Source organism: Columba livia, chromosome Z (genome assembly GCF_036013475.1).
Source record: "Columba livia isolate bColLiv1 breed racing homer chromosome Z, bColLiv1.pat.W.v2, whole genome shotgun sequence".
NCBI lineage: Eukaryota > Metazoa > Chordata > Aves > Columbiformes > Columbidae > Columba > Columba livia.
This window is the reverse complement of record NC_088642.1, coordinates 46780164-46807930: the sequence shown is the minus strand read 5'-3', so window position 1 is coordinate 46807930 and position 27767 is coordinate 46780164. Positions and strand designations below refer to the sequence as shown.

Here is a 27767-nt window from a genome sequence, read left to right as displayed (position 1 = left end):
TCTGATGCTTGTAGTATGTCTTGACCAAACAATAAAAATAATTTACATCCCAGCTTTCAGGATCCAAAATTCATGCTATAGAATACATAACTACGTATAAGATTGTGAGGTCTAAAACCTCAGTTCAGATCTCCCACAAATCTCCCCCAAAAAATGCACTAAAGCAATACTCAAATAATTTATTTTTTTAAAAAATAACGTCCACAACTTCCCAGTACAAGAAAATTTGTATCTTAGAACATACCTGAACACTAATAGGATGTGGGGTATTCATTTTTTTATCCTGCTTTTTAAACTCTTATCCTCACTAAAATAGAGTCTGCAATGTACAGAATTTAGACAGAAGACTAATAGCAAGTCCTAGGTCACTCTCTTACCTAAATAGTGTGATATCAGTCCTACAGGAAGCTTAGCTGGTTATTAGGATTAGAAGGGAGACAAGGACCTCTCCAAACCACAAAAGTAAAAAGTTTTGCAAAAGACTTTAAATCTCTGAAAATGTAAATCACCCAGGTGGCTTATGCCTACTAGTAAATACTAATCGCAACTTTGAAAAAACTGAAAAGGAGATTATCCTCCTTGAAACTTTTCAACAGACTTCGGAAGAAAATGGTCAGCCACATTTACTCTCTGACTCCTTAATACTTTGAATTTCTCCAAACTCAAATTCTGTATTGGACAACTTCTGTAAGCAACAATTCTAAGTCGGCTTCATACCTGCTTTAAAATGAAAAAACTGTTCTCTGTTGGGGTACATAACAGAAATCCACAATACCTGTTTGATAGGTACCACAGGTACTCTCAATCTCCTAGAATATGGATACTTCAGGACTTGTCAGGTAGTTGCTAATACACAGTGGAAGCTTGCTGAAGTTAGGTATTCCTAATGTTCAAGTTCAGCATGTTTTAATCGACTGTTGCATTTGCAGTCACCACTATAAACTCTTATAGCTTTAAAGTATGTATTAATCATGGTTTCTCCTTGTGAAAATATTAAAAATAAGTTAATACATTCTAGTAATGAAATCCCTCACATGACCCTTAATTTTTCACTACTCAAAACGGGAACAGACTCAAGTTTTTTCCATCAAGACCATATTGTATTTAGTGTTAAGAATTTCATAGCTTAGGAGAAGATTATTTTTTTTTTGTCAAAGGTTCATCAAGACTTAAATACTTAATCCTGGTCAAGTTTTACCATATACTGGTAGGTACTCTCATCACCACAGTATTTTTTTGCTTCTCTAAAAATAAGTAAATAAAAATCAGATGTCTAATGCTTCAGCCCTAAACTTTACAGATCCAAAGTAAACACACATTGAGTGTATTCTCTCCATTCATATTTGTATTTGTCACTGGAGATTCATACATAGTTTCTCTACTACATATGAATACTTATGTATCTTTTTATTTCTTGGAAATTACGCAACTTCAAAACTGCAAAACCTGTGCCAAGAAGCCATGATCCCTTCAAAAGCTGAAGTCCTGAAGTATTTACTTAAAATTCAGTACCAGTAAGAGCAACCCTTCCTAAAATTATGGCATTTTTCACATCTATCATACATATAATCTTTTATTTATACAGTGCTATCACAACCCCTCTCATAAAAGGTTATTAGAAGGATCATATCTGCAAGAAACTGAAGTACAACACACTAAACTTACCAATACACCTTTTATCCAGCCAAACTTAACCACCCCTTTGCTGTCAGGAGTATAAGTGGCTGCTGCTTCCCCAGCTGGTGTGCCTTCCTCACCATTTGCATATCCATCTTCAAAGGGCTCCTAGTAAAAAAACAAAAAGAAAAGTTTATCTTTTATGTCATTAACAGGGAGAGCATTTGATACTCGCATTGTACAAAAAACCCTGACTACTTGCACAAACTGAAAAATTAAAGAATGACAGAGCAAAAGTTTTAGCTTTTCTTTTATGTTCCTTGCATGAGGCACGTCTCACAGATTTCAAGGAATATAAAACAAACTTACACAGACAACTGGGGTATTCTGCTTCAATTAGAGCAAAGAGTTAGCAGTCAAGAGAAATATTTTTAAGAATTAGCTCTGCAGGCCTAAGAAACAAACACCTGGTCTTTTAGAAAAAAAAGTTACAAGATTTCAAATGCAGCAACTTCCACAGCACAAAAAGTTTCACTTCTTAATCTGAAAGTTCTACCACAAGGTACTGGTCTCTTCTATGCCATTTCATGTACTTCAGACTTAGCTGTCATTTGACCAGTTTTTCATGAAATAAATAATTCACTTCCCTGCAAACTATTCCACTATTGATTGTAAAGTTATGCTTCTAGAATGGAGGGTGGGAGAGAGGCATTTCAAGCAGGAGGCAAGAGAAGTCTTCTCAAACACTCTTCCCTGTTTAAAAGGGAAGGATGACGGATGCAGAAAACATCAGTCCCATGGACAAAGACCAACTTGTGGCTTTTCCTTACAATTCAACTCTCAGCCTTACAATGCAAAGACCTTAACTGTCTGATATATATTAAAAATACATGTGTATAATACACATACTTGTTGCATGCTTGCTTTTCAAGAGGCAGTTTTGTTTTGCCAAGACAGCCAAACACTTAAATGTTTAAACTCAACTTAAATATTTCCTACAGTTGCTGTAAGAAATCTGCAGAAAGCACTCCTAACAAAGTATGTTAGTTATCCAAGGCAACAAGTATAAAGCATGAATATACTAGAAAGAGCCTGAATACCATTCAGAGAACACTATTCAACAAACCAGCTCAAGCAGTATTTGTGAAGCAGCCTGCATCCCAGAGGACTTAGAAAACAGTTAAGCAATTAGAGGTTCAATCCCGATGAGGCAAAGGCCAAAACGCCCATTTTTTAAATAAGACACAAAACAGACTGGACCCAAATTATTCCTTCAAGAAGTATGTTTTGTGTTGTAGGGACACACTATGAAAGCTAAATGTGAGATACTTTATTAAATTCCTCCGCCTTCTCATACATTAAAACCAAATATACCACCAACACAGAGTCCAGAGAAAATATTTTTAGAACTGCCACTTATTAAGGGTATTATCCATATCCCCTTACAATCAATAGTAAGCAAACAGAACAAACAGGGAAATTAAAAAAATGTCAACCTTATCCAAAGGTCATTAGCACAAACTCATGTCAGTATTTCTCTCACTGACTCTGCATTATGAAATGATCATAAAAACGGTATATCTGCAACACATCTGGAGATCCTGTATGGCATAAGCTTTCCACCTCAACGCAGAAGCACAATCAGTTTGCACATCACTACCTTTAACAAACAGGTATCTTAAACAGTACATTTTATTGTCTCCAGAAGGTACTAAAAAGTACACATATATATGTACATATTTTTATATGTATGTGTGCATATATACGTAATGTATGTTACACATGATACAGACAGAGGACAACAATAAACCTAACTAGGAATTACATGGTTTGCTGAACTGCAGCTCTTCTGGATAGACAAGAACTTAATGGCTGTAACTTCTTGGGCAATTTGTACCACCTTTGACCAGATGAATCTATTGAATTGCTGATTATTTGTAATCAGGCACTCAAACCAAATCAAGCAGTAGTGATGTGTGATCCATTTAGAATGACAAGAAAAACAGCTAGAACAAAAAAAGATAATTATGATGCTGCTACATTTAAGATTTTATGTGGAATTAACTGTAGCATCTCTATGTCAAAAAAGATAATAACTAACTAGTTTTCATTTCATACATACAGCTACATGCCACTCATTTGCTGAGCCTAGCTGACCTCCCTAAATCAGAACTGAGGTGATGGCAGGCCCTGTCACAGAATCACACATCCGGCTTCTTGCCCAACTTGGCCACACCTGAAGATCACAACAGAAAAGAAAGAGCCTACATCCTGCTTGGTACCCTTGACTACTCATCCTTCAAATGACTCTCCTAGATATGCAGGAAGAAACCTCAAAACACTTTCAGGTTATTATATTAATGTCTCTCTCATTTGATTCTGCTGTTTCCAGCAGCACTTACTAGAAGTTTATCCCCAGTTCTCCCCCTACCCACCTTCTGAAGTGTGGAGGAAAAATGAAAGAGAGATACATTAAAACAAAGGACAGGTGAATAAACATGTTCACAACCATGATAACAAAGCCTCTGATCACGCATGCAACAGTGTAACTGTATATCATTATTCCTTCATATAAAACCCATTCCTGTTTCTCATTAAAAAAAACCCACATCACATTATATATATCTGCAACAACCTCAATTTAAAGCATTGCATAAAGGGAGTCACATTTCTATTATCTAAGCAGGTTTATGTTTTGGCCTAGAAAGCTGCCAACATTTGATAACATCTGGTATTGCAAAAAGGCATGTCATGCCTCTAATAAGAAACAACAAAATTGTTATTTGAAAATACTGGTCAGGGAGGATCGAGGAAGGGCTACAGGAAGCCTATATCTGCATGTCCTAAAATATTGAAACATTATATGTGACTGAAGTAGTTAATGCTGTAATACCAAGTCACAACACTTTTTCTAAATAAGCTACAAGTTTGTTTACTGCACATTTAGGTTTTAAGAGAAGGTGGAGATTATATTATATATATATATATATATATATATATATATATATATACATACTTCTGCATATGACCATGACTGGCCAGGTATTGGTAAAATCTGCACAGATGAACAAATTGGCCTCCAGAGGTCACCACCAACCTCAACCATCATGTCATAGCTACACATTTTACTACAGTGCTCAAACAACCCCATAATTCAGCCTGTTTTATTCTGGGAAAGAGATAATGGCTCACAATTGGTATTTTGAGTTATCAGTTACCAAATCAGCTCCAAGATATGCACACTATGAACACAAGAAAGTTTTGTTCTGCATGTCTTGTCTCTCCACACTATGCAATATTTCTTAGGAAAATATTTTGAAGCACATGCAAAATGTAATAACTGAAAGGTTACAGCTGGTTATCAGTGCTAGTGGGTGCCCAATAAAGCACCAGTGAGAACAGATATTACAGAGTGTGGGCACAAAAGAATTCCACTACACAAGGCTCCAAGTTCAGTCCTTTAATGAAAGATTAAGAAAGCACCACTGTGGCCTCAGCTGTCAATAAAGCAGGCATAGTATTTTTCATGCTTGTGCTCATGAGGAAACAATGCTTCTACTCAAGTAACATACTAAATGGAAAAAAATGCTCTAGTACTATTTTAGAACAGCAATACATGTAAGATAAGATCTTCATAAACAGTAAAAATCACTAACACACTGTGGATTTGGAGGGGGTGTAACAAAAGGGGAAAGAAAAGATAAGGTTTTAGCATTTCAGATCAGAAATACTCTTATTAACACAACTTTTTAATGCAAATAACATCTTTTATCTAATTGGTACAACAAACAGAGTTATGGTGCTCACTTGCACTTTTACATGTTGACAATTCTACCATATACTGATAGGAGTTTAGCCAAACAAACAGTTAAACTGTATTCCTACACAGAAATTTACATTGTTGTATCACAGTGTACTGAAAAGTACAGATAATATACTATTTCATCTCCAGTACTGGATCATAAGTTATTTGTGCCAACTGTGAATAGCCTCCACATTTATTAGAAGTGGATTAGTAATGAGAAAAACTTGTTAGCCAGAAGACATCCGAGATATTTTGCACATAGTTTGAAATACATTGGTGCATGGAAAAGGTTCTCATCAGTAAAAATTGCTGCTTAGTTTTACTGAGAGTTCTTCATAGTGGTTAATGTCATGCAGCACATTTATTTGTGATGATCGTACCTAGATCCCATGTTAAAGGCACCACACTTAGACTATGTTGAACTATATGAGGTGGTACCAGAATAAATGCACATTAACTCGTGTTTTTTTTTTTTTTCAAGTATCACAACATGGAAGACGCAAGTAAAGGACAGGACAACAAGCAAGCTTGTATCTAAGAGTATCCTATTCTTCTTGAGGCAGACCACTTTCTTTGCAATCTGCCTGATTTGGTATGTCCCAGGCAGTAACTAACTTCTTTAGCTAATCCTTCCTATTACCATTTCTCGTGTGCAAAGAGAGGAGGCCAAAGAACCACCTGAGACTAGAACATTTAACTGCTCTTTTTTCATCTTTAAAGTTTGACCAGTTACAAATTTAGCACATGCCATATACTATGGGCCTCTCCTCCTGTGAATTCCTCAGAAAAGTTTCACAAGAGTAGCTTTTTCTTGTCTTAGTAGGATACAGTACTGAAGCTGGTTTAAATAATTAATACTATCAAAATGTTAAAGAAAAGTGACTCGTCTTTTCAAGCTCCAATATCTGCAAGGAAATATAAAAATGGCACCCCACTACATTTAATCAAGAGAACAGCTGCTTACATTTCAAACTACTTTGAACTTACATATTCTGATACTGAGCACATGGTGCTCCCATCATTTAACATGCTTCCTATGTGACCAGCAGGCGAAGGGAGGTTATCATTCCTCTCTACTCTGCCCTAGTGAGGCTTCATCTGGAGTACTGCGTCCAGTTCCGGGGTCCCCAGTTTAAGAACGACAAGGAATTACTGGAGGGAGTTCACTGGTGGGCTACAAAGATTATCAGGGGTCTGAAGCATCTTTCTTATGAGGAGACACAGAGAGCTGGGTCTGTTCAGCCTGAAGAAGAATAGGCTGAGAGAGGATCTCAATGTTTACAAATATCTCAAGGGTCAATGTCAAAAGGATGGGACCAGACTCTTTTCAGTGGTGTCCAATGATAGGATGATGGGAAACAGGCACAAACTGAAGCACAGGAGGTTCCATCTGAATATGAGTGTGCCAGAGCACTGGAACAGGCTGCCCAGAGAGGCTGTGGAGTCTCCTCTGGAGACATTCAAGACCCGCCTGGACACATTCCTGTGCAGTCTCCTCTAGGTGAACTTGCCTTAGCAGATGGGTTGGACTAGATGACCTCCAGAGGCCACTTTCAACCCCAACCATTCTGTGATTCTTGAGGACTAGAAACAATGGAAGCCACCCAAGAACTATCTTTCATCAACAGAGGTACAAACAGAACACTTCCGTGCAGCAATTGGCCTCAGTCCTTGCCCCAACAATGGGATTATGATTTTATCCACTAGGAGCTTTGTGGTTAGAGGTGTTTGCAGCAATCACCACAGACAGTGGAACCCTTCTTCAGAAAAGTGAGAAACCAGTACTCATCTTCTACACTGCTACTGTGTTACTGCCAAGCTGTTCAATCCACCTTACCACAACAATTACTTGTTTCCATCTCCCAAAAGGTTAACTTTACAGGCATTGCCGTTTTTAAATCCCTTTTTGTGGAAGGAAACAATCAGTAAAGCATACTGATCCAGATGTAGCATGCCAGCTGTCTCAAAAGTGGAAGACTTGTTATTTGTAGAGGTTATACTCCTTAAGCAGCCCATCTCTATAGCAGTATAAAGACTATAGCTAAATCACAAAACTTGACAGTACATAGGATCTTTCAGAGTTAACACAGCTCAAAATGTACATGGAAGAAAACTTTAAACATTTTGGTTTGCTTTTCTAACTCAAACACACTTCAGCCAGTGTGGATAAAGTAAAAAAAGAAATTTATTAAAGAAATTTATCAAACAGCAGCAGAATTACTAAACATTTTTCCCCAGAAGATGCTAACACACCCCATGATTTTTTAAGACTACAAATCTTTCCTTGGAAGCCTTCCACTTTCCCTTCTGGGACAAACTTTTCGATTCTTCGTCCACCTCAGCTGTGATATTTCTAATTATCTGAATGAAGCATTTTAAAGGTGCTACATGTGTTGTATAGACAGAATAAATGCACAGAATAATCCTGCTGACATAGGTGTTTACCTCTGATGCAACAGTGACGCCTTTTGCAAACAATTTGTACTGGTACAAATATATTTAAGCATGATACTGTACTACCAAAGAGTAAGCCCGCTGTTCAATGTAAGACACAACTGCATCAAACACATCTGTTCTTCAAAGAATGCTTTTGCAGCGTGCTAACATTTGCAGTCATAAAATTTCCAAGTTTTGCCCAAAGGTCTTTGATAAGCTGTTCCTATGTTCCAATGCTTTTATCTAACCAGTCATGAAAGAAACCAAGAGCACCAAGTTTCCTTTCCAAAATGTGTGAATACCTATGTGTGGAGAGTTTTTGGCTGTGTGCTATGAACAAGCCAGCACTTGATGTGGCTGTGGTGCAGGCTAGCACCTGCATGGAGGTTTTTCCTAGAGTCACCAAAGACTGAAAGGAAGTAAACAGAAGCTGGTCTGCCCTCAACCCAGGCTGCAGGAGGGGCGCTGTCGTCTCTGCGCATGAACAGTTTGTGGACAGTGCCCTGCAGCTAATCACCATATTGGGGGGGGGGGAGGGGGCGGGGAGAGTGACTGCAAGTGTAACCAATCGTAGCCTGTGCTTGCCGCATGGCCTTTGGGTATAGAATACATAAGGGTTGGAAAAACTTGGCCTGGCGGACATTGATATTCAGTGTTATTAAGAGTCCATTAAAGGGTATTGACGTTAAATTCATATTGAATTAGACTCATTACTCTCACCGGCCCGCCCGTCCGTGCTCAAAGAGGTCCTGCCGGCAATTCTGCGTTCTCCACATCATACATCACCTATGGAATGGTTTTAAGCATACTGTGGTCCAGGGACAACAGAAAGTCCTGTGATTAACACTTTATTCTCAGTCAGACATTCAAATTGCTTGATAAAGTATTTCAGTACCTAAACATGCAAGAAGAAAAATAACTTCTCACCAGTCTTTGACTTCAGCTGGTGACCATTGTTTGTAATCATTTTTTTCAAAATGGCTGAGGTACTGTTGTTAACTTTGCTCTGCAGACTAACAACAAGTCACAGTGAGTTTTTAATACTAAGTTTAAAAACCATCTCTGCCAGGTCTGACAGTTTGAGTGTTTTCTGTAAGAGAAATAAACAGATATAAAAGGGAGTAAGTATTGTAAGTAATTACTTTTAAAACATCTTACTCCATATAACACTTTCTTAAGGAACAGCCAGTACTAGCAGGTACAGTATATTTTGTAAACTAGCAACACTAGCAATACTGTTGTTGACAAACAGCTATTTTCTTTTCTATACTGGTCTGTTTCCCAACTGCTAACCCTAAAGCTTTGTTAGATATCCTCATTGCTTTCATTTGTGTCAAAATGAATTTACCTAAGCCTCCCTCCCATCAAAACCCTGGAACTATAGAGTAAATACCAATATCCAAACCTGCCTGGAACAGTTACTTCTTAACAAAGGTAATTTGCTATTCAGACCTATCAAACCATGCAGAAGAATATTGTTAGACCTAGGAAATGGAAATTAACACAACTGAAACTTAATGCCTATACAAGCAAATTAATAAGGGAAAAAAACATATGCTGTCTACATCTCTCCCTGCTTTTGGAAAAACTATTTCTGGCCTACTCTAAATACTTTCAGAAAATTGTCACCTTGTTACACAGTAACAGTTGAATAGGAAAGACTATAAACTCAGTAAAATAATTCCATAAAGAGTAAATTAAAAAACAAACCAGAAATTGTAGCACAACTGAACATTAAATATTGCATGCAGTTAAATTTCTTCCTCACCACTCTTCTGTTGGGATAAGGACAATGATAGGGTCATCATGAGTTAGTGTGGAAACCAAGAACTAGTGTGCCCAGCTCTTGATTAATGCTTCCTAATAACCCTCAACCTGATGAAAGAGCAGTGAAAGTAAAAATTTCTAAAAGAAGGTTATTACCTTCTACATGTTAACTGCATCACTAATTTACATCTTACTAACAGATGTAATAGCCTGAATCCTTTGCATTTGAAACCGGATGACAATCCAAGAGAACACAGTTACCCTTTTACTTAAATGTTGCCACAGACACCTAGAAGAGTTTACAAATTTCTGATAATTCATCAGTTACAAATAAACTCATCAAATTAGCAAAAGAGATTCAGGTGTTCAGGTTTTTCAGGAGTTAGATGGGAAGCCTGGGTGATTTGTATTGCTACCAGTGGGAAAAAACAGTCAGAAAGAACATGCAAAACAAAACACAGCAGAAGACATGTTCAAGACATCTCAGACAGCCTAAAAGCCTTCTTATAATTTTATTTAAAAAACAAACTCAAAAAAAAATCACACATTTTGGGGGAATATTGCTATTAATTGTGCAATGGCTAGCTGTTGATGGCAGTTTGGAAAATTCAGTAGTAACATTAAGTACTGTACTGTTCGCTTTTAAATCAGGAATATCTAATTTGCTAATAGAATTTATCATTGCCAGTCCTTGTTTGAAGCACATGTAAAATACTGATACTATACTGTGGTTGAAGTATCTTTACAGTCATTACCTAAAAAAAGCCTACTAATTCATTACATGTCACACAGAAGTTACCTACAGCAACAGAGATTAAGTACTCAAATAAAACATGATCTGCTCTTAAAACTCAGGATTTCTTGGAATCAAACATTAACAGCTTCAATCATTGGCTGAATTAAAAGAAATAATTTTCAAATTTGCAGCCAAGAGACCAAAACTTAAAATGCTTTGGCTACCTTCTCTACAACAACAAATTTAAAACATAGCAGCGAATGCTTCTGGCATTTACTTCCAGAGATTTTAAAGGAGATTGCATCAAACTCAGAATGTTAATGTTATCTTAAACTCAAATTAAAGTCTGTTGTACTTTGATTACAGCAGAGTAATTTTAAACACCAGAAATTTATAGTTAAAATTAACGTGTCAACTGAGGAATTAGCCAGCTACATGTCTCTGCCATCAGCTTATATTTCAGTGTCTTGCAATTCAATACTGCTTTTAACAAAGAAACATTAAGCAATTTTCTCTGTAAGTGTATGTATGTATATATACTTATTCTGATTTTAGAAGTAATTTACACATTAATTATTTTAAAGGGATAGAGAATCATCCATTCTTCCTCTCAACTCTTACAAGCAGTATGATGTACTAATCATTCTAGCAACACTACTCATCAAGAAATTTACTCAGACAATTTATTCCAGCTTAAGAGTAAACTATTGTTCTTGCAAGGTAGTATACCTACAAAGGATAGACAGAAACTTTGTGTATAAAGCTCACCACATTTTACATAGCATACAATTTTCTTGATTGAGCTCTAAGCATACTAACCACACAAAGGATATGGACTTTTCTCTTTAAGGAGATGATTACGATCCTCCACTCCTAATTTGGGATGGATACAAATTACAATGTGGTAGACTTTTGCTTGAAGGAAAAGGTCTGGAATCAATTCAGAATGAAGTACAGCAAAATTGCCCATACTTAAAAGTACTTTAATTGGTGAAAATTGATGGATGAAGTTACTGTCATAGCAGTACTCCACAGCCACTAACTTGTCACGTCACTTAACTAATCCAGGCATTAGACTACTGCAAAACATTTCAAGGATTATCGCATCCTTCCCTCTATCTGCTTTCTCTACTCCATTGTCAGGCGTTTCGAATTTTCAGCCCTTTATAAGCAAAGAAAATGCTTCAATGCTTTCATAAGCACCACATGAAGTCTCTCTCAAGGTAAATTACTGATCAGTGCCTCTGGAAACAGTAACTGTCAGCACCACTTGATCTAGTTGTCATAACATCAGCATAGGAAATTCAGATTAAAACATTTGCATTCCTAACAGAGAAGAATTAGCCATATTTATAGAAGAAAAGGTCCAGAGGAAAGCACTGAAATCTACGTAGCCATGCAAAGGCAGAGATTTTTAAAGCCTGCAGCCAGCACATACATCTATACATCTATAATGGTTAAAGACCTTTTAAGTGTTTCATATAATTTTCTTGTTTTCCAAAATGAAGCAGATGCAGCATTAGATTGCATAAGAGGATAATTAAATCCTGTTAACACGCCTTTGACAAAGCAGTTTTGTATATTCAGTCTGAGAAATACAATGTTCTATAAGTGCAAAAAATAATCCCTTTCAGTCTTGCTCAAGAACATGTTTTCAACAGATTCCCCAGTTTGCTTCCATACTCCATGACCAAAAAAGGTTAATTTGAAGAATTCTTGCTTTTAATACCTTTTAGTTTTATTCCACTTCTGCAAAACAGTATGATGCACTTTTGACTCAAGAGGTGACGGATAGGGAGCAAGTGTACCACACTATGCACCTTAATACATCTTCCCAGTCTAATTAGAAATCTAGTTGTAAGTGTAGTAAGTTCACTAAAAATTACATTTACCCTACTGTCTTTTAACATTATGCCATGAAGTACCAGATCATACACTCATACTTTAGTTTGGGTTGGAAGGGACCTCCAAAGGTTATCTAGTCTAAGCCCCCTGCAATGAGTGGGAACATCTTCAACTAGATCAGGTTGCTCAGAACCCTGTCCAGCCTGGCCTGGAATGTCTCCTGGGATGCGGCATCTACCACCTCTCTGGGCAACCTGTGCCAGTGTTTCACCACCCTCGTCATAAAACACTTCTTCCTTGTGCCTAACCTGAATCTCCCCTCCTTTAGTTTAAAACCACTACACCTTGTCCTATCACAACAGCCCCTGCTTAAAAGTCTGTCCCCACCCTTTAAGTAATTAAAGGCTGCAATAAGGTCTCTCCAGAGACTTCTCCAGGCTGAACTACCCCAACTTTCTCAGCCTGTCCTTACAGGAGAGCTGTTCCAACCCTCTGATCATCTTGGTGGCCTCCTCTGGCCCCTCTCCAACAAGTGCATGTCTTTCCTGTACTGAGGGCTCCAGAGCTGGACACAGGACTCCAGGTGGGGTCTCACCAGAGCAGAGTAGAGGGGCAGAATCACCTGCCTCAACTTGTTGGCCACACTCCTTTTGATGCAGCTACTGGCACAGTCTGAGCCAGAACTGAGCAGAGCTGGTACACAGACACAGCCCAGCACTTATACTGTACTGGCACAGCATTACATTTAAGTCAAAGTTGCCATACTGTCTACAGCTCAAGAGTAATACACTCTTAAAAGCCTCATGAGTCTCTCTACCATGTAAATCCTCAGAGTAAGCTGAAACATTATCCTAGCATCACAGTTTCTCTATAGCTCAAACAGATGTTGCTATTTTCTTTGAATTAAAAAAAAAAAAAAAAAGTAACCTGAAACAGAAGCAGTTAATTCGAAGAAGTTAACTAGCAAAATAAACATAAAAGGGAGATGCTTTCTTGTCACAACTGGATTTTAGGAATTTTAACTTTTTTTTTTAAAATCACTGTATCCTTATGTCAGTTAAGTTTATTGGGCATAGATAATGCATCTTAGTTTTTATGCATAAAAAGAAATTTCACTAAGTTTATCAGGCCTAATCAGCATGCTGATGTATAGAAGTAAATCAAAGACGTTCCATGTGCTCAAGCTGCAAAAACCGGATAGCTTCCAAAACACTGAAGGGCAAACAATTCTAAGTCAACTATTTAAAAGAAATTCTTAGTAGTGAAAAAATGACCACACTGTGATTGTTATTACCTGTACCAAGAAGAGGAGGGGATAGGGTTTGTGGTTGCTCATGTATGAGTATTATATGGGGCTTTAGGAAAAATTCTGAAGGATGTAACATAGGATATAGTACACTGGCTTGAATTATTCTGAGATATTGATCTTGTCAACCTCCTCTCCAAGAATGTTCTTCAAGACTGAAGATTATCTGAGGTCTAACCAAATGCAGTACAAAAAGGGAAAAAGTTAATCTGACTAAAATGAATTCTGCAGCAGCTTCCTCTTTAACCAGCTCTGAAATAGCTTATGCTTAAAGGAAAGCTGCCAAGCTAGAGAGAAGTTATTGCTACTCTTTCAGGTTCTGGCCTTGAAATAGTCATTGATACTGACAATGTCAACTAAAATTGGTTTATTAAAAAAAATAAACCCCTCTGAAAAGGCACTCACTCCCTCCTTCTTTCATTGTGTTGTGGGGTTTTTTTGTTTGTTTTGTTTTTGTTTTTTTTCCTTCCTGCAAAGAGGTCGGAAATAACTGAGTGCTGTTCATAGTGTATCATTTGATAGTACAAGTGTGGCCTTCTGCTGGAAGGGGTAAACTTCTGTGCTCTCTCTTGTGGTGATATTTGTATTTTTGACTTGAAGCTGGGAACTGATCTGTTTTACAGAAAGCGAACACACCCTCAACTACCAAATCTTGCACTGGATGTGCTGAATCAGTTTCCTGATCCATTACACCAGTGGTCTCCACAGTCTTTTGACTGCACACTTGTATCAGTAAAAAAAAAAAAAAATTGAGCATGCATCCCTAGTATATATACGTACTTATAAATTATATACGTGTACTACCATACTAACATTGTGTGTAGTACAAAATAAAAATTAAAGGATGAGACAAAGATTCAGCTTCTGGGTATCTTTTTTGTACTTTATTAACATTACAAAAAAACCTATTTTCATCCCATGCTCACAATGAACTGTCTTGTGCACCCGTTGGAGACCACTGCAATGCACTGTGAACCCCCTGAGTGCTCATGTCAGAAGAAAAGGCTTTATAATTTGCCAGAGGATTACAGTTAGAACCATATTAGCAATTTGCTGAAGACAATTCAAGGTTTTCAGTATTCCACAGGTGGTTTGTACTAAAGACTTATCGCAAAAACCACGTAAGAGAGATTCAAGCATCAAGCAACATAAAATTATAAAGTACATGTGGTCCTCACAAAATACAAACTCTGAAGGACTAATATTTACTCCTGCAAACATAGCAGTACATTAATTTATTTTCCCTTGATGAAGATAACAATAATTAAGTGGGGTATCAGGATGGTGTGGCTGACACACTGGAGGGAAAGGATGCCATCCAGAGGGATCTTGACAGGCTCAAGAGGTGTAACCCTGTGAACCTGATTAAGTTCAACAAGGCCAAGAGCAAGGTCCTACACATGGCTCAGCACAATCTCAAGCACAAATACTGGCTGGGAGGAGAATGGATTGAGAGCAGCCCTGAGGAAAAGGACTTGGGGGTTTTGGTTCTTTAAAAGCTTAACATGACCTGGCAATGTGCCCTCACAGCCCAGAAAGCCAACTGTATCTTGGGCTGCACCATAAAGAGTGTGGCCAGCAGGTCAAGGGAGGTGATGCTGCCCCTCTACTCCACTCTGGTGAGACCTCATCTGGAGTACTGCATCCTGGTCTGGGCCACCAACATAAAACTTGTTGAAGATGGTCCAGAGAAGGGCCAGGAACATTAGAGGGCTGGAACACCTCTCCTATGAAGACAGGCTGAGAGAGTTGTGGTTGTTCAGCCCGCAGAAGAGATGGTTTTGGGGAGACCTTATAGCAGCCTTCCAGTACCTAGAGGGAACCTACAAGGGCATGTAGGGTTAGGACAAGGGGTAGTGGCTTTAAACTGAAAGAGGGTAGATTGAGATTAGATATAAGGAAGAAATTTTTTACCATGAAGGTGGTGAGGCACCAGAACAGGTTGCCTAGAGAAACAGTGGCTGCCCCATCACTGGAAGTGTTCAAGGCCAAGTTGGATGGGGCTTTGAGCAACCTGGTCTAGCGGAAGGTGTCCCTGCCCACAGCAGGAGGCTAGAACTAGATGATCTTTAAAGTACCTTCCAACCCAAACTGTTCTATGATGTTTTGACAAGCAAAGTGAGGATCCTCCACACAGGTTGAAAGAGCATAAGAACGCCACTTGGCATGATGCTAGTAAAGCCTCATCTGAGTACAAGTGCGTTGAACTCACTGCTTTGCAAAAGTGATGAACAACAGCAGTTAAAAATTAAAGGCTCCTAGGATGTCCAAGAGCACAAGGACCAAGACTAAAAGAGTTTCACTTGTGTTTTTTTAGTGCAGTGCTGTTCAGAATGAAAATTCAAATTCTGCTTACAAATATAAAGGAGAGCAAGAAGGAAAAGAAGCTATCTGAATTAAACCACACTGACTCAAGAACTAAGAAACCTACTGATTGCAAACAAGATTCAGCAAGGTATGACAAAAACTATTGGCAAGAGATTCTCAGTCTTCTGGTAGCAGGATAAGGCAGGAAGCAGTTTTTGAAGACAGACTTTACATAACATGATCACCTAACCTGATTGTCTAGAATCATATAAAATCATCTTTTAGCCTTTCATGCATCTTTAGTTAAGCTCCATTTTCTTTACAGGCTAAGCAGATACAAAATAAGAACTGGAAAACAAAAAAGACAAATGTTAGAAGTGCAGCCATTGTTTAACATTTTCAAGAGAGAATACTTTCTTAGTTAAAAAGCAGAGCCATAAGCAGCCTTTCACTGTGCTTAAGTTAAACTTTTTAAGTTACCACATAAGAGGAAAAACTGCAATATTAAAAAAAAATACATACCAAAGCCAGGAAGATAGTTTTAAAAAATTATAGTCATCCAACTTGAATAAAAGGAAACAAAAAACCTCAATTCTCTCCATCAAGACTATCCATAATGTCTTCTTTCTGATTTCTGTCTCCAAATTCAGAGGACAGATGTATGGTTTTCTGTGCAGAAGGAAGAAAAGCACACTTGTGTTTTTAAATATTTTTGAAATTTTTTTGGCTTTGTTTTTAATTTGGGCATGGGGGATGGGGGTGGTGTAAAGATGTTTGTCTGACATCAGCCTGTCAAAGGAACAAACTAGTACTCTCAGTATTGAATAACAACACAAAGCTACCAGTAGGGGGCCTGATTCACATATCATTACTTACTACAGCTGTAAATGACCACACACAAGACATACCAAATCAGAATCATTCACGTACTGTGAAGCTTATTCTTCCAAAATAATAAGCTCCCCAATTAAGGCAATGCAATACAGAAAAAAAAAAAGATAGATTAATGCATAGTAGTCCAAAATCTGCATTATTTAGAAGTATTCACCTTCCAGAACCATAAGTTCTATGACACTATGGCATGGTAATTTTCACATTGAGGAAGACAAAGGCAGACAGAATGTCTTCTACAGGCTATAGCTTTACATACATATGTGGCTGACCTAGGCAAAACAGATATTCCTGTAAGACAGAAAAATAAAATACTAGAAGTGAGGACACTTTAAATCTTCCTACTGTCTGAATTTAGATCCCCTCAAGAGGGCAGGGGACACCACTGCCGCTGCAACAAAAACCGACGCATCATGTTATGCTGTTTCCCTCTCACTTCTTTGCTAATAACCTTCCTCTAACCTTACTCCTCTGGAGACTAATGCTCCTGAAAAGCATCACCTTATCTGTGAGGTAAGCAACTGCAAGAGCATCAAAGTCTCTGTATCATGTCTCTAAAGTAAAGTAAGATTAATGCACATGAATGGGGTAAGCAACCGATTGATCACTTTGGTTACCTGCAGCCAATGACATATGAAGACAAGACCCCTCACTTGAAATTTAGTATGATAGAACCAGATCAGAATTATACAATTCATCTACTTCAGAGTACCGCAGCATCACAGCTGCATTTCCAAAACCAGTTTCAAGAACAATCCCTTTCTTTTCTACTAGGAAAACCACTGCTGGAACAACCACATGAAACCTGAGGTGGTAAGACACCTACCCTACCAGCACAGCAAGATAAATCCTTGTCAAAGGTATCTCTTCTGTACATATATGTGCATTCTACTCCAACAGTGCCTTTCTGTGATAACAGGAACAGTAGAAGAGTTAGACATAGGAAGCTTGTAAACAAAACTAAGAACAAAAAAACACAATCTGTTCTATAATTGAAACTAGCATCAACGATACTGTAACACTACCTCATAATTATTTATTTACCTTTTAAAAGGAAAAAAGAATTGCATAAACTTTAACTGCAAGATGAAATTGCTACATTCAAAGCAGTGAACCACGTTGCTGGTGAACACATTTTTGCGAACCCTGATGCACTCAGTCAAGAAGCAGTGGCCTAACAACTGGTCTTTATGTAGTGCAAATCTTATGTAATGGTACTAGGATGTTCATACCAGCTGCCCTACTAAGTCTTTGACATATATGCTCCACAAGTTTAAAAACAGAATTAAAAACAAACAAACACCACACACCAAACAAATAACAACAACAACAACAAAAAACACAAACACAAAAAAAAAACACAGCTAAAGAGCAAGCTTAATTTTCCAAGTTCTCAAAAGTCAGTGAAATATGTTCCTTAATGCATAGTATTATTCAACACTAGAGACCGTTACTGCTAGTCAGCAGAAAGTGAAGTCACTTTGGGAATGGATACAATAAATCCACTGAAACAAACTGAAAAAAAGCACAATAGCTTTGTGAAGATCTTTCATGTAAAAGTACAGCACCATCATGATTTAAAAGTCATCAGCACTCTGGGGCCAGAAATCAAGAACATAATAGTAGATGTGGTATATTTTGTACCACAGAGATTTGAAAAAATGTAGGTATCCGTTGCTATTAGTATGCATGACACACCCTTATTAAAATCTTTTGTGTTCTCAACTTTATCTTGCAAACTGTTTTGCTAAGTCTGAAGCAAAAATAATTGCTTCCCGTCTTTATACAAGCCCAAATGCTTGCTAATACATTAATTGCCTTGGAAGCTAAATATCCTGTGACAGAACAGCTGAGTTACAATGTAGAACTTCAACCTAACTTCTGAAGTTTATATTATGACAGTTTTTAAAAATTAATACTTTAGTATAATATCAAAAGTAACTGAAGTTGCACATTCCATCCTCTATTGGGTGGAGCGGGGTCAGCAGACAGGCCATCACATTAAAAAAAGAAAAAATCTTCTTCACATAGACACCTATCCACACTGCAGAAAAAAATTCATTACATTTGAGAAATTAATAATTTGAATTAATTAACAGTCACAATGAAACACTAATGTTGTAATTAGGTCATCTAAAGCTTCTCTATACTACAACCTACCAAGAAAATTGCTTTCCATGCTTTGTAATGAAATACGAAGAAATTACACTTTTAGAAACAACAGTTCCAGAGTAAGTTACATTCCACACTGAAACGTCTTAATGGTGTCATAAAGAGCTTTCTTGACTGCTGCAAGATTAACAAAACGAAAAACTATCAGCAAAGCTTAGAAATCCAAGTTATGTTCTGCTTACAGAACAGAGTATCTACCAACCTGGTCATCCCATCACAGACCAAAAGTCAGAAAATGGGGGGTGGCAGAAATCAGTGTGTTTTCACATATATTATGTGGTTTATTTATAGTGTATCTAACTGCATGCTTAAGAGAGTAACTGCCTACTTCCATTCCATACTAACTTAGACTACAGAACATCATTTAACTCCATCAGGAAGGGACCTGAAAGGCAAGAGTAGTTTGCTGATATTGTTAGTAATTATTATGGTAGCTAATCTTCAGTGTTGCAAGGAAGTATCTCTAAAGCACACCAAACAATAATTTCTATGAGAAGAGATGAAGAGTCAGTTTCAAAAAACACTTAAAGAATCACCACATGCCCCCAGTGCAGACATGTTGAGACATCTTCTCATGAAACTCCACCTGTAAGTAGCAAAAGGTGGGATGGAAAAAGTTCTGGAAACAGAATATTCTTCACTTCATTAGGATGGGGCCCACATTTTCCTTTATTTCCCTAAAACCAGCAGAAAAACCCACTAGAACAGAGACTTCTTAAGAGTATAGCCAAATACTGAGAGGCAATTTTCAGACTGCAAGAAAGCAGCATTGCAATAGTTTGATCTGGCTTTAGTTTAGTCATGATAGTTTAATCATGATCTGGAAAAACACATTAAAATAATTCCAGGTTCAGTAAAGCTCACCTTTTAATACAGAGAGCCTATAATGCAAAATAAGGTTTCACGGTAACTAGTCTCTAGTAACACACTGACTAGTCCCAACTACAAAGAAAACTTGAAATGCACAGCTTCAAATATTGTGAAGCCTTGACCATGACGCCTTGAGGCGCACGGATACTCAGCACCACTGAAAACGCGGCTGGAGAAGCAGCTTCGGCGGTATCTGTGCAGCCTCCAGCACCGCGCCAGAAGGCGGTCTGGCTCGGCACTGCGTGCGCGCAGAGCAGCATGTGTGTTCAGCTGGTTGGGAGACAAACCGCCTGTCACTACTGAAAGCGAGCACATCCCTCTTTATTGGGTATTTTTAGCATCTCTTCCAAATATTTTCATTTGCCTTCCCAGACCAAAACCTCTCGCAGACCCCGAGTTACCTCTCGGTTGAAGGCAATACAAAGCAGAACTGGAAAACGGCTGTGTCTATAACAGAGCCTCTCCAGGTTATGGAGAAAATATTTGCCCCGCTGACCTACAGCTATATCTACCTAAGACCAGGTCCCAGAATTATACGGGGCAAAAACGCCACTGCGTCACGAAAAAAAAAAAAAAATAAAAAGACGCAGCCGACCCGATACCTTCGCACTGTGTGCGCCTCCTCCAGGCTCAGCGAGCTTTTAGCTCTTTCCTCCCCCCACCGCCGACAGGGACAGAGCGGCCGCACGCCCCGAGAGCGGCCCCGGCGGGGGCACAACGCGGGGTCCGGGGCCGCTCCCCGCCCGGCGCGGAGGCGGCCCGGGAACGGGCGTGAGGCGGGGGATGGGTGCGCGGCGGCCGCTCACCTTGTCCAGCTCATCGTGCAGCTCGGCCAGGCTGGGCCTGATGAGCTTCTCGCCCAGGTCGGCGGCCGTCTGGCGGTAGTGGTCGATGCGCGGCACGGCGTCCATGGTGTTGTGGCCGAAGGTGCGCAGGTAGTAGGTGTTGGTGTGGGTGTCGTAGTAGTAGTGGTGGTGCCCGCCGGAGTGGAGGCTGCCCTCGCTCAGCACCGTGTCGCCGCCGTTCTGGAAGCTGACATTGCCGCCCTCCGAGCTGCCGCCCCCCGGCTCGCCAGGGCTGTCGTCGCCGGCCGAAGGGTCCACGAAGTTCACCCGAAACCTTCCCTTGGCTTCCTCGCTGCCCTTCCCCGCCACGCCGCCTTCCCCGCTCCCCTTGCGGGGCTCCTCGGCCGAGCGGCCGGCGCCCTCAGCCACCAAGTCCACCTGGAAGCGGCTCTGGCTCGGCGTGGGACCCAGCGGTTTGCCCAGCGCACCGCCGCCCGCCGCATCCTTGCCCTCCTCCGCCCGCCGCTCCTCGCCCGCGGCGGGCCCGGGTGGCGGCAGCTGCTGCTTGCCCTCCATGCCTATCCCTCGCCGGCCGATCACTGCCCGCGGCGGCGGCACCGACTGCTCCGAACGCCCCTCGCGGCGGCGGCGGCTCCGCTGCTTTAAACCGCCAACCAGCGCCCGGGGCTGCAACGCGCCGCAAACAACGCCAGGCGCCGCGCGCGCCGCGCCCCGCCCCGCCCCGCCGCCCCCCCCCGCGCCGCAGCGCCAGGTGATGATGCCGCCGGTGCGGCCCCCGCCCCCCCGCGCCCGCCCCCCGCCGCCGCCGCGCGCCCCTCAGCGCAGCCGGACCCGCCGCCGCCTCCCTGTCCCGCTCCCGACCTCGCCCGCTACGCGGAGGCACCGCCCGCCGCTCTGACAGCGCCACGCGGGGAAGAGCGGCTGCGCCTGCAGAGTGCACCGGAGCTGCGGCAGAAAGGAGCGGCGCGGGGCCGCCAAAAAAATGGCCCTCGGCGCCCCTCGCCTCCTCGCCTCCCCCCGCGCCGGCCGCGCCACCTGATCCCCGCTCGGCGGTGGTAGGAACTTGGAGGCGACCCGGCCAGCGTCGCCTCGCGTCGCCGCGCCCGCTCGTTTCACCGCCCGGGCGGAGGCAAGATGCAGGGGGCCGCCGGCGCCGCCTGCTCCCCAGGCTCCGCCCGCTCCCGGCTGCGGCGGCGGTAGCGGCTCCCCGGCCCGCCGGCGGCGCTCGCGGGGCGGGCGCCGGCGGCTCCTCCCGGCCCCAGCTATGGCCGCCGCCGCATCCGCCCTGCGGCGGCCCGGGAAGTGTGTGGGGGGACGGGCAGCGCCTGGCCCGGGGCGGGGGGCCGCGGCGCCCCGGCGCTCGCCCGCGTGCTCAAGCTTGCTGTCAGCCCGCCGGCCGCCGCCGCCACATCTCGCGAGAAGAGCGCCGCCGCAGGGGATGCGCGGGCCGCGCCCGGCTCCGCGGGCTGAGGGGGCGGTTGAGCGCCCCCTGCGCTGCCGTACCCCCGTCTTCCCCATGCGGGCCCCATGGCGGGCGAGGCGGCTGCAAGCTCTCCTTATCACCCCCGGCCGTTACCCAGAGAGCTTCCTGGGCGTGGGACGTTCTGCGGGATGGAGGCGAGGCGGCCGCAGGGCTCCGAGGACCGGGCAGCCCCGAGGTCGCCGGGGTCCGCCGGTGCCGGCTGCGTCCCACCCGCCGGCCCATCGCTCGCTCACAACGCTGCAAAACCCCCAGTTGCTCTTTGAGCTGCCTCATCTTGATCTTTGCTGTACGCCACTTCGCTGCTCCTTGGCGTTGTCCGGGGGTGAAAGGGTCCGGCTTGGATGCAAAGATGTGATCTGTGCCCACGGGTACGCGCGGACCAGTAAATACCGGGGATGCACAGGAGTGTTTGCCCACGGGTACCCTGGAGGAGGAATAATTGAGGAGAGCAGAAGTTGGTGGTCGTTTGAGCGCTGTTATCACCTTATAACCTCCAGATCTCTCTCGAGTGTGCTGTAAACATAATTTTCTCCTCACATAATAGATCTGATGTCATTCTGTGTGCTATGTTGTAGCTCTTTGACCCTATTCTCTTAAACTGTATTCTTTCTCTGAAAGTATACATGGTTCCCTAATTTAAAAAATGCAATTGTTCTACTCCCCTTCTTTTGGTGGAGCATAGGGTCTGGATAATCCATTAAAGCAGGGGAGGTTAGCTCTGAGGCTGTGAAAAAAAAAAAAAAACTCAGACACAAGTAAAATCCTTCTGTTTCCACAGTAAGAAGTTAGAAAGGGATCCACCAACTTTTTTGCCAGGTATTTTTATTGTCTTTATAGGTATATATAGGGTATATAAGATTTATATAGCTAGTAGGTCACAGAATAGCAGGAGAGTTGGACAACAGTTGCTAAAACAATTTTACCTTATTTAGTTGCAAAAAAAGCTGTGACTGAACTGGAAAATAAAAGATTAAACTGTGGTGACGTTTGCTTTTGTTAGGGAGCAAAGAAACAGTGGATGATAGAGAACAAGACAGAGTAAAGGATTTTGGTTTAGAATTGAAAGCAAACAGCACTATAACAGCAGATGATGTGCAAAGAACTCCGCTGTACATTTTGCATCAGCAGACATAAACACTGCATGATCAACACCTGCATAGAATTTCATATGGGAAAGTGTTCGGTGAGATTTGGAAATGTTTATTTTTGTTAGTTTCCTAGATAAATAAGTAAGGACAGGAAAGAGGAGGGAAGCAGCTTGTGAAATCCCATAATTCTGGTACAGTTGGTGGTGATAGGATTGTATTATGATGCTTAGCTATTTTAAATCAAACAGCTTCCTATATACACACCCAGATATGTATTGGCTACATCTGTGAGGCCCACAATGTACTTGATGTCAGTTCCTTTTTTCTTTGTTGCAGTGCAACACTCAGACATTTAACCTGTCCCACAATTCTGCATCCTCCAAGGGAGTAACCAGGTTGGCCTTGTTCATTCCGAGGGAGGCCAAAATGCCAGTCTGAGCAAAACAGGTGGCAGATGGAGCCCTTGCACTTCAGGCTTTGAGAAGTGGTTCCTTCTTAGGAGAAGGAAGAAGGAACTAGACGTGAAGAGTATGCTAATGGGAAGAAAACAGGGCACAGAAAAGCCCTGAGTTTCTTGTCAGAGATACAAAAGCACTACTGAAAATTCCAGATTTGGTTTTGGTAGTTTAAAAACTTGGTAACATTGGTTTATAATAATATTTATTGCATGTACAATGCATACACTTACTGGAGAAAATATCAGATGCACTTGGGTCAATGGCCTACCATTATCAGAGGTACATTTTGTGACCAGACATATTCTTTTGGCACCTGAGGGCATCAGAAGGATCTGCGAGAATGGCTGTCAGCATTGGTAGAAGGAGTTTAGCACCTCTACGAACCTCCGAATAAGAAGGTCTGAGCAGAGTAGCTGTTCTGGGTCAGACATAGAGTTTGTTTAGACCAGTAACCAGCCTGCAGCAGCAGCCACTGAGGAAAGACTGTCCAAGAACATGACAGGCACAGGACTTACAGGGACCTTCCCAGCCTCCAACACTTTTCAGCTAGGGCATAGCTAAGTGAGCCAAGGGGCCTTCTTACCTATTAATTGTCTGGTTTTCCCCCAATGTTATGCAGCTTTCCCGATGTCCTGTGGCAGGAACTTCCATGTGTAAACGTGGTGTGAGGAACTGCCTCCTTTTTCTGCTTTCAGCTTGCCATTTACTAGCTTCATTGAATACCCCATAGTGCTCATTTGATACCAAGTATGAAACACTGGAAAATGCAGCCACTTAATGACATTATGACTATTGTGGCCATAGTCATGATGACATTATGACTATTGCGCCATTTAGACCTTGACTAGATCTCATCCCATTTGCCTCTTTTCCAAGCAGAAGAACTCTAGTTAAGTCCTTGCACTCGTGGACTCTATTCCACAGTTCCTCGCTCCTCTCTGATTCTGCCAGATCCTGTCTGAGATGCATGCTCAGTGTTTAGCTTGTGAGTCCACTGTGGAACTCCTTTCAGTAAGTGAGCAAACCACTTAGTCCCATTCTCTTTCCTGTGTTTAAATCAGTCATTTCTCAAAACACAGTCTTTACCTCTGATTTAATTGGTCCTTAGTTTCTTTAAAAGCCTTTGGCAAGAGATCCTGTCACAAGCATTTCAGAGAATCATGTATATGGTTTCAGCTAAAGCTTATCTACTTGCTTGTGAATGCCTTTGGAAAACTCTGGTTTACTTACCATGTGCAAGAGCTGTGCTGAAATTCCAAAAATCATATTTCCTGATATGTCCACTAATTCTATGCTTTGTTATAGTTTGTCATGATTCTTCTGATGACAGGCACCAGATGTAGAAGCCTGTAGAACCAAAGATCTATCCTGAAAATAGGTGTCTCATGTCCAAAACGAATGTCTTCAGGCACAAAGCTGGTTTTAAGATGCTGTGCATCAGAGTTAATAATTTAGCAGTTTCATCCTTGAGTTCTTCTACAGGTTGAAGCTGACTGCCATCTGGACATGTTGCCTTGTTACTGTTCAGGGAGATCCCTTTTGTTCATGCCTTGCAGAAGGGCTCCAGCAGGGGAACATCTCCTGCCTCTTCTGCAGTTCAGGCAGATGATAAGAACTCATATTGCCTGCCCAATAGGGCCATAGCTTCTCTGAGTGCTCTTTCTGTATCTTCATCATCCATTGGTCTCAGACTCTTGACAGGCTTAATGTTCCAGATACGTGTAAGGAATGATTTCTTGCTCCTTTTTTTTTTTTTTTTCCCTGTATTCTGTTTGGGCAGTCATCTCATGCTTATGATCTGTTTTGGTTTGGGTTTAATGTATTTGGACATAACTTCAGCTTTTCAAAGCATTCCTTCTTTCTTCTAGTAACTTTCCTTATTCATGCTATTTAGTTTTGCCAGCTTCCTCTCAACTTTTCTCAAGTCATTCTTGATTGGTGGTATAAATTTGAATTTGCTGTCTCTCCAAAATGATTTTTTTTTCTCAGTCAGCACCTGTAAGAACCTAAGTCGGTTTGGTCTGCTCTCCAGCTTTGTCTTTCACCAGCTTTCTCATTTCGTATTTTTTTTCTGTTGAGCATAGGTCTGCTGAATCTTGGGGGTTTGCATACTTCTTGTTTCTGCAGGGCAAGTTGCAGTCAATGCTGCAATGCACTTTTCAGTGCTAAAATTTTGAAACAGATCTTGTGTGTGCACTTTTGTGTGCACTGCTTGTACCATAATGAGGGTTATTTCCCCTCTTATATACCACCTACTCCTTGATGCAATCATTGTTAACATCTGAAAATGTTGTTTCTGCATCATGATCTCATGTCACATTTTCCTAGTTAGCACACGGCCTTATTTTTTTCCTTCTTTTCCTTCCTTTGTTTCTGATTTTACATTCTTTCCTTCCATCTCTTTTCCTTCCTGTTTCATAACAGATAGAGGCACAGGTAATATTTGTGCACTACTACCATGCTGTTTATTGTGCCCTTTATAATTATTCCAGGTGTTCATCCATATTGCTGTTTAAGTAATACTGTCTTTCTTTTCCCAGAAATCTGGATGAAGTTTTAACAAATACTGTGTGTTCATGTGGCAACTTACCTGTATGTGTATTATACTAATCCTGTCTTACAAGAAAAAAAGGTAAATGCAGCAACAGTTCTGAAAGGCTGCCAGATAAATCGTATTATTAAGACACTCAGAAATGAAACCCGTTTGCTGGCAGCCAGATGTGGTGGTGGAACAATCTGTTTCAGGGGCCTTTCTTGTTCTGACCATGCTTTTGATGTGTTCCTGTGCATCTTTAATGTTCCACTGCCCTAGCACAACACTGCCTTGTTTTTATTGGCCTGGGGGTATGACAGTACCTCTGTAACAACTCTAGTCATTTATAGTATTTGACTATTTGTAACATTCTCAATTTGAAGGCTGGCATACAGGGTAGGTTTTAGATAGCTTCTTCAAAGGACTTCAATGTTAATAGTCTGTTAGCAATGTATTTACTTAGGAGTGAGGTGGAGGGTATGTGCCATGTCCATCCAGATATGTAAGTTTTTGTAAGATATTGTGCTTTTTTGGTAGCTGAAGGAAGGACATTCAGCAGCTTCTCCCTGCCCTGAGTTTGTGAGTTTCCATGTCTAGCTTTAGGGTGCTGGTTTATCTTTAAAATTCTGGTTGTCTTCGCATCCAAGAGGCTGCCTTCATCCTGTGCGCATACTAGTCCATTTGAGACCAGCGAAGCCTCACAGGCTCTAGAAACCATAGGCAAAGTCTACGTGTGACAAAGTGCGATAAAATATGAAGATCTTATAATTATGGGCTTAATTATCACATATCATCTGGAGCACTTAATATCTGACTCATTCCTTTTTTTTTCTCAGCATTTGAACATTGCAGTATGTATGTACATGTGTTAGGAAGAAGAAATTATTCAAAGGGGAAATGGAGTTGATTATCTTAAACTGCTGTAGTCATAGGCTGTTACATCAAGAATAACTTGAGGATATAGTTTAACGTATTGCAACAGTTTTAGAGATATAAATAAATAAGCATACAAACAAGCAAACAAACAGGCTTTTTGTTCAGTCCAAATATCTTGAGAGCAAAATGATACTCTTCATTATTTTTTTTTTTGTTATATTTCTACTTTTAGTTATTTCTATGTGTCTCAGTCTCTAAGGAATTTTATAGTAGACAAAGCTGCAGGGTAGCACTGAGGCACTGCTCAAATGTAACAGTTTGAATGCTCAGTAACTGTTTGGTCCAGGCCACAGAGTACTAATTTTGATTTCAAACCTTACATGCAGATTGCAGCCAAGTAGCTCAGGACAGATGTCACACCCTTTCTCTCACCAGAGATTCTCATTTCATTTCTCCATGCACTGGGAACTTGTTCTGACACTTTCTTCCTGGCACCTCTGCATGAACTAAGTCTTTTTTGTGTGATTCGATTACTTCTTCCATTCATCTCTTTGCCCTCTAAAACTGCATGCAAGACATCTCAAACACAAACTTGTGAAGATTTTTCTCCATATATAGAATCATAGAACAGTTTGTGTTAGAAGACACCTCCAAAGGTCATCTAGTCCAACCCCCCTGCAATGAGCAGGGACATCTTCCACTAGATCAGGTTGCTCCCTCAATATAGCATCTTTCTATACACATGGCCAAACATATGACAGTGCTGTACAC

The 27767-nt window shown here is 41.2% G+C and overlaps 1 protein-coding gene across 3 annotated transcripts in view; it reads right to left on the bottom strand.

Moving 5' to 3' along the window:
• The window catches only part of SLC12A2 (solute carrier family 12 member 2), a 63543-nt gene extending 42275 nt beyond the window's left edge, over window positions 1–21268 (bottom strand). For 2 of the 3 annotated variants that reach the window (XM_065045709.1, XM_065045708.1), the window contains exons 1-2: window positions 20559–21261; window positions 1666–1785 (exon numbers count right to left, since the gene is read on the bottom strand). In XM_065045709.1, coding sequence (XP_064901781.1) covers window positions 1666–1785; window positions 20559–21113 — 675 coding nt within the window. In that variant the 5' untranslated portion in view covers window positions 21114–21261. Of the gene's footprint in view, window positions 1–1665; window positions 1786–20558 lie in introns of all 3 variants that reach the window. The other variant, XM_065045710.1, reaches the window with a different exon arrangement.
• Window positions 21269–27767: the final 6499 nt, after the last annotated feature.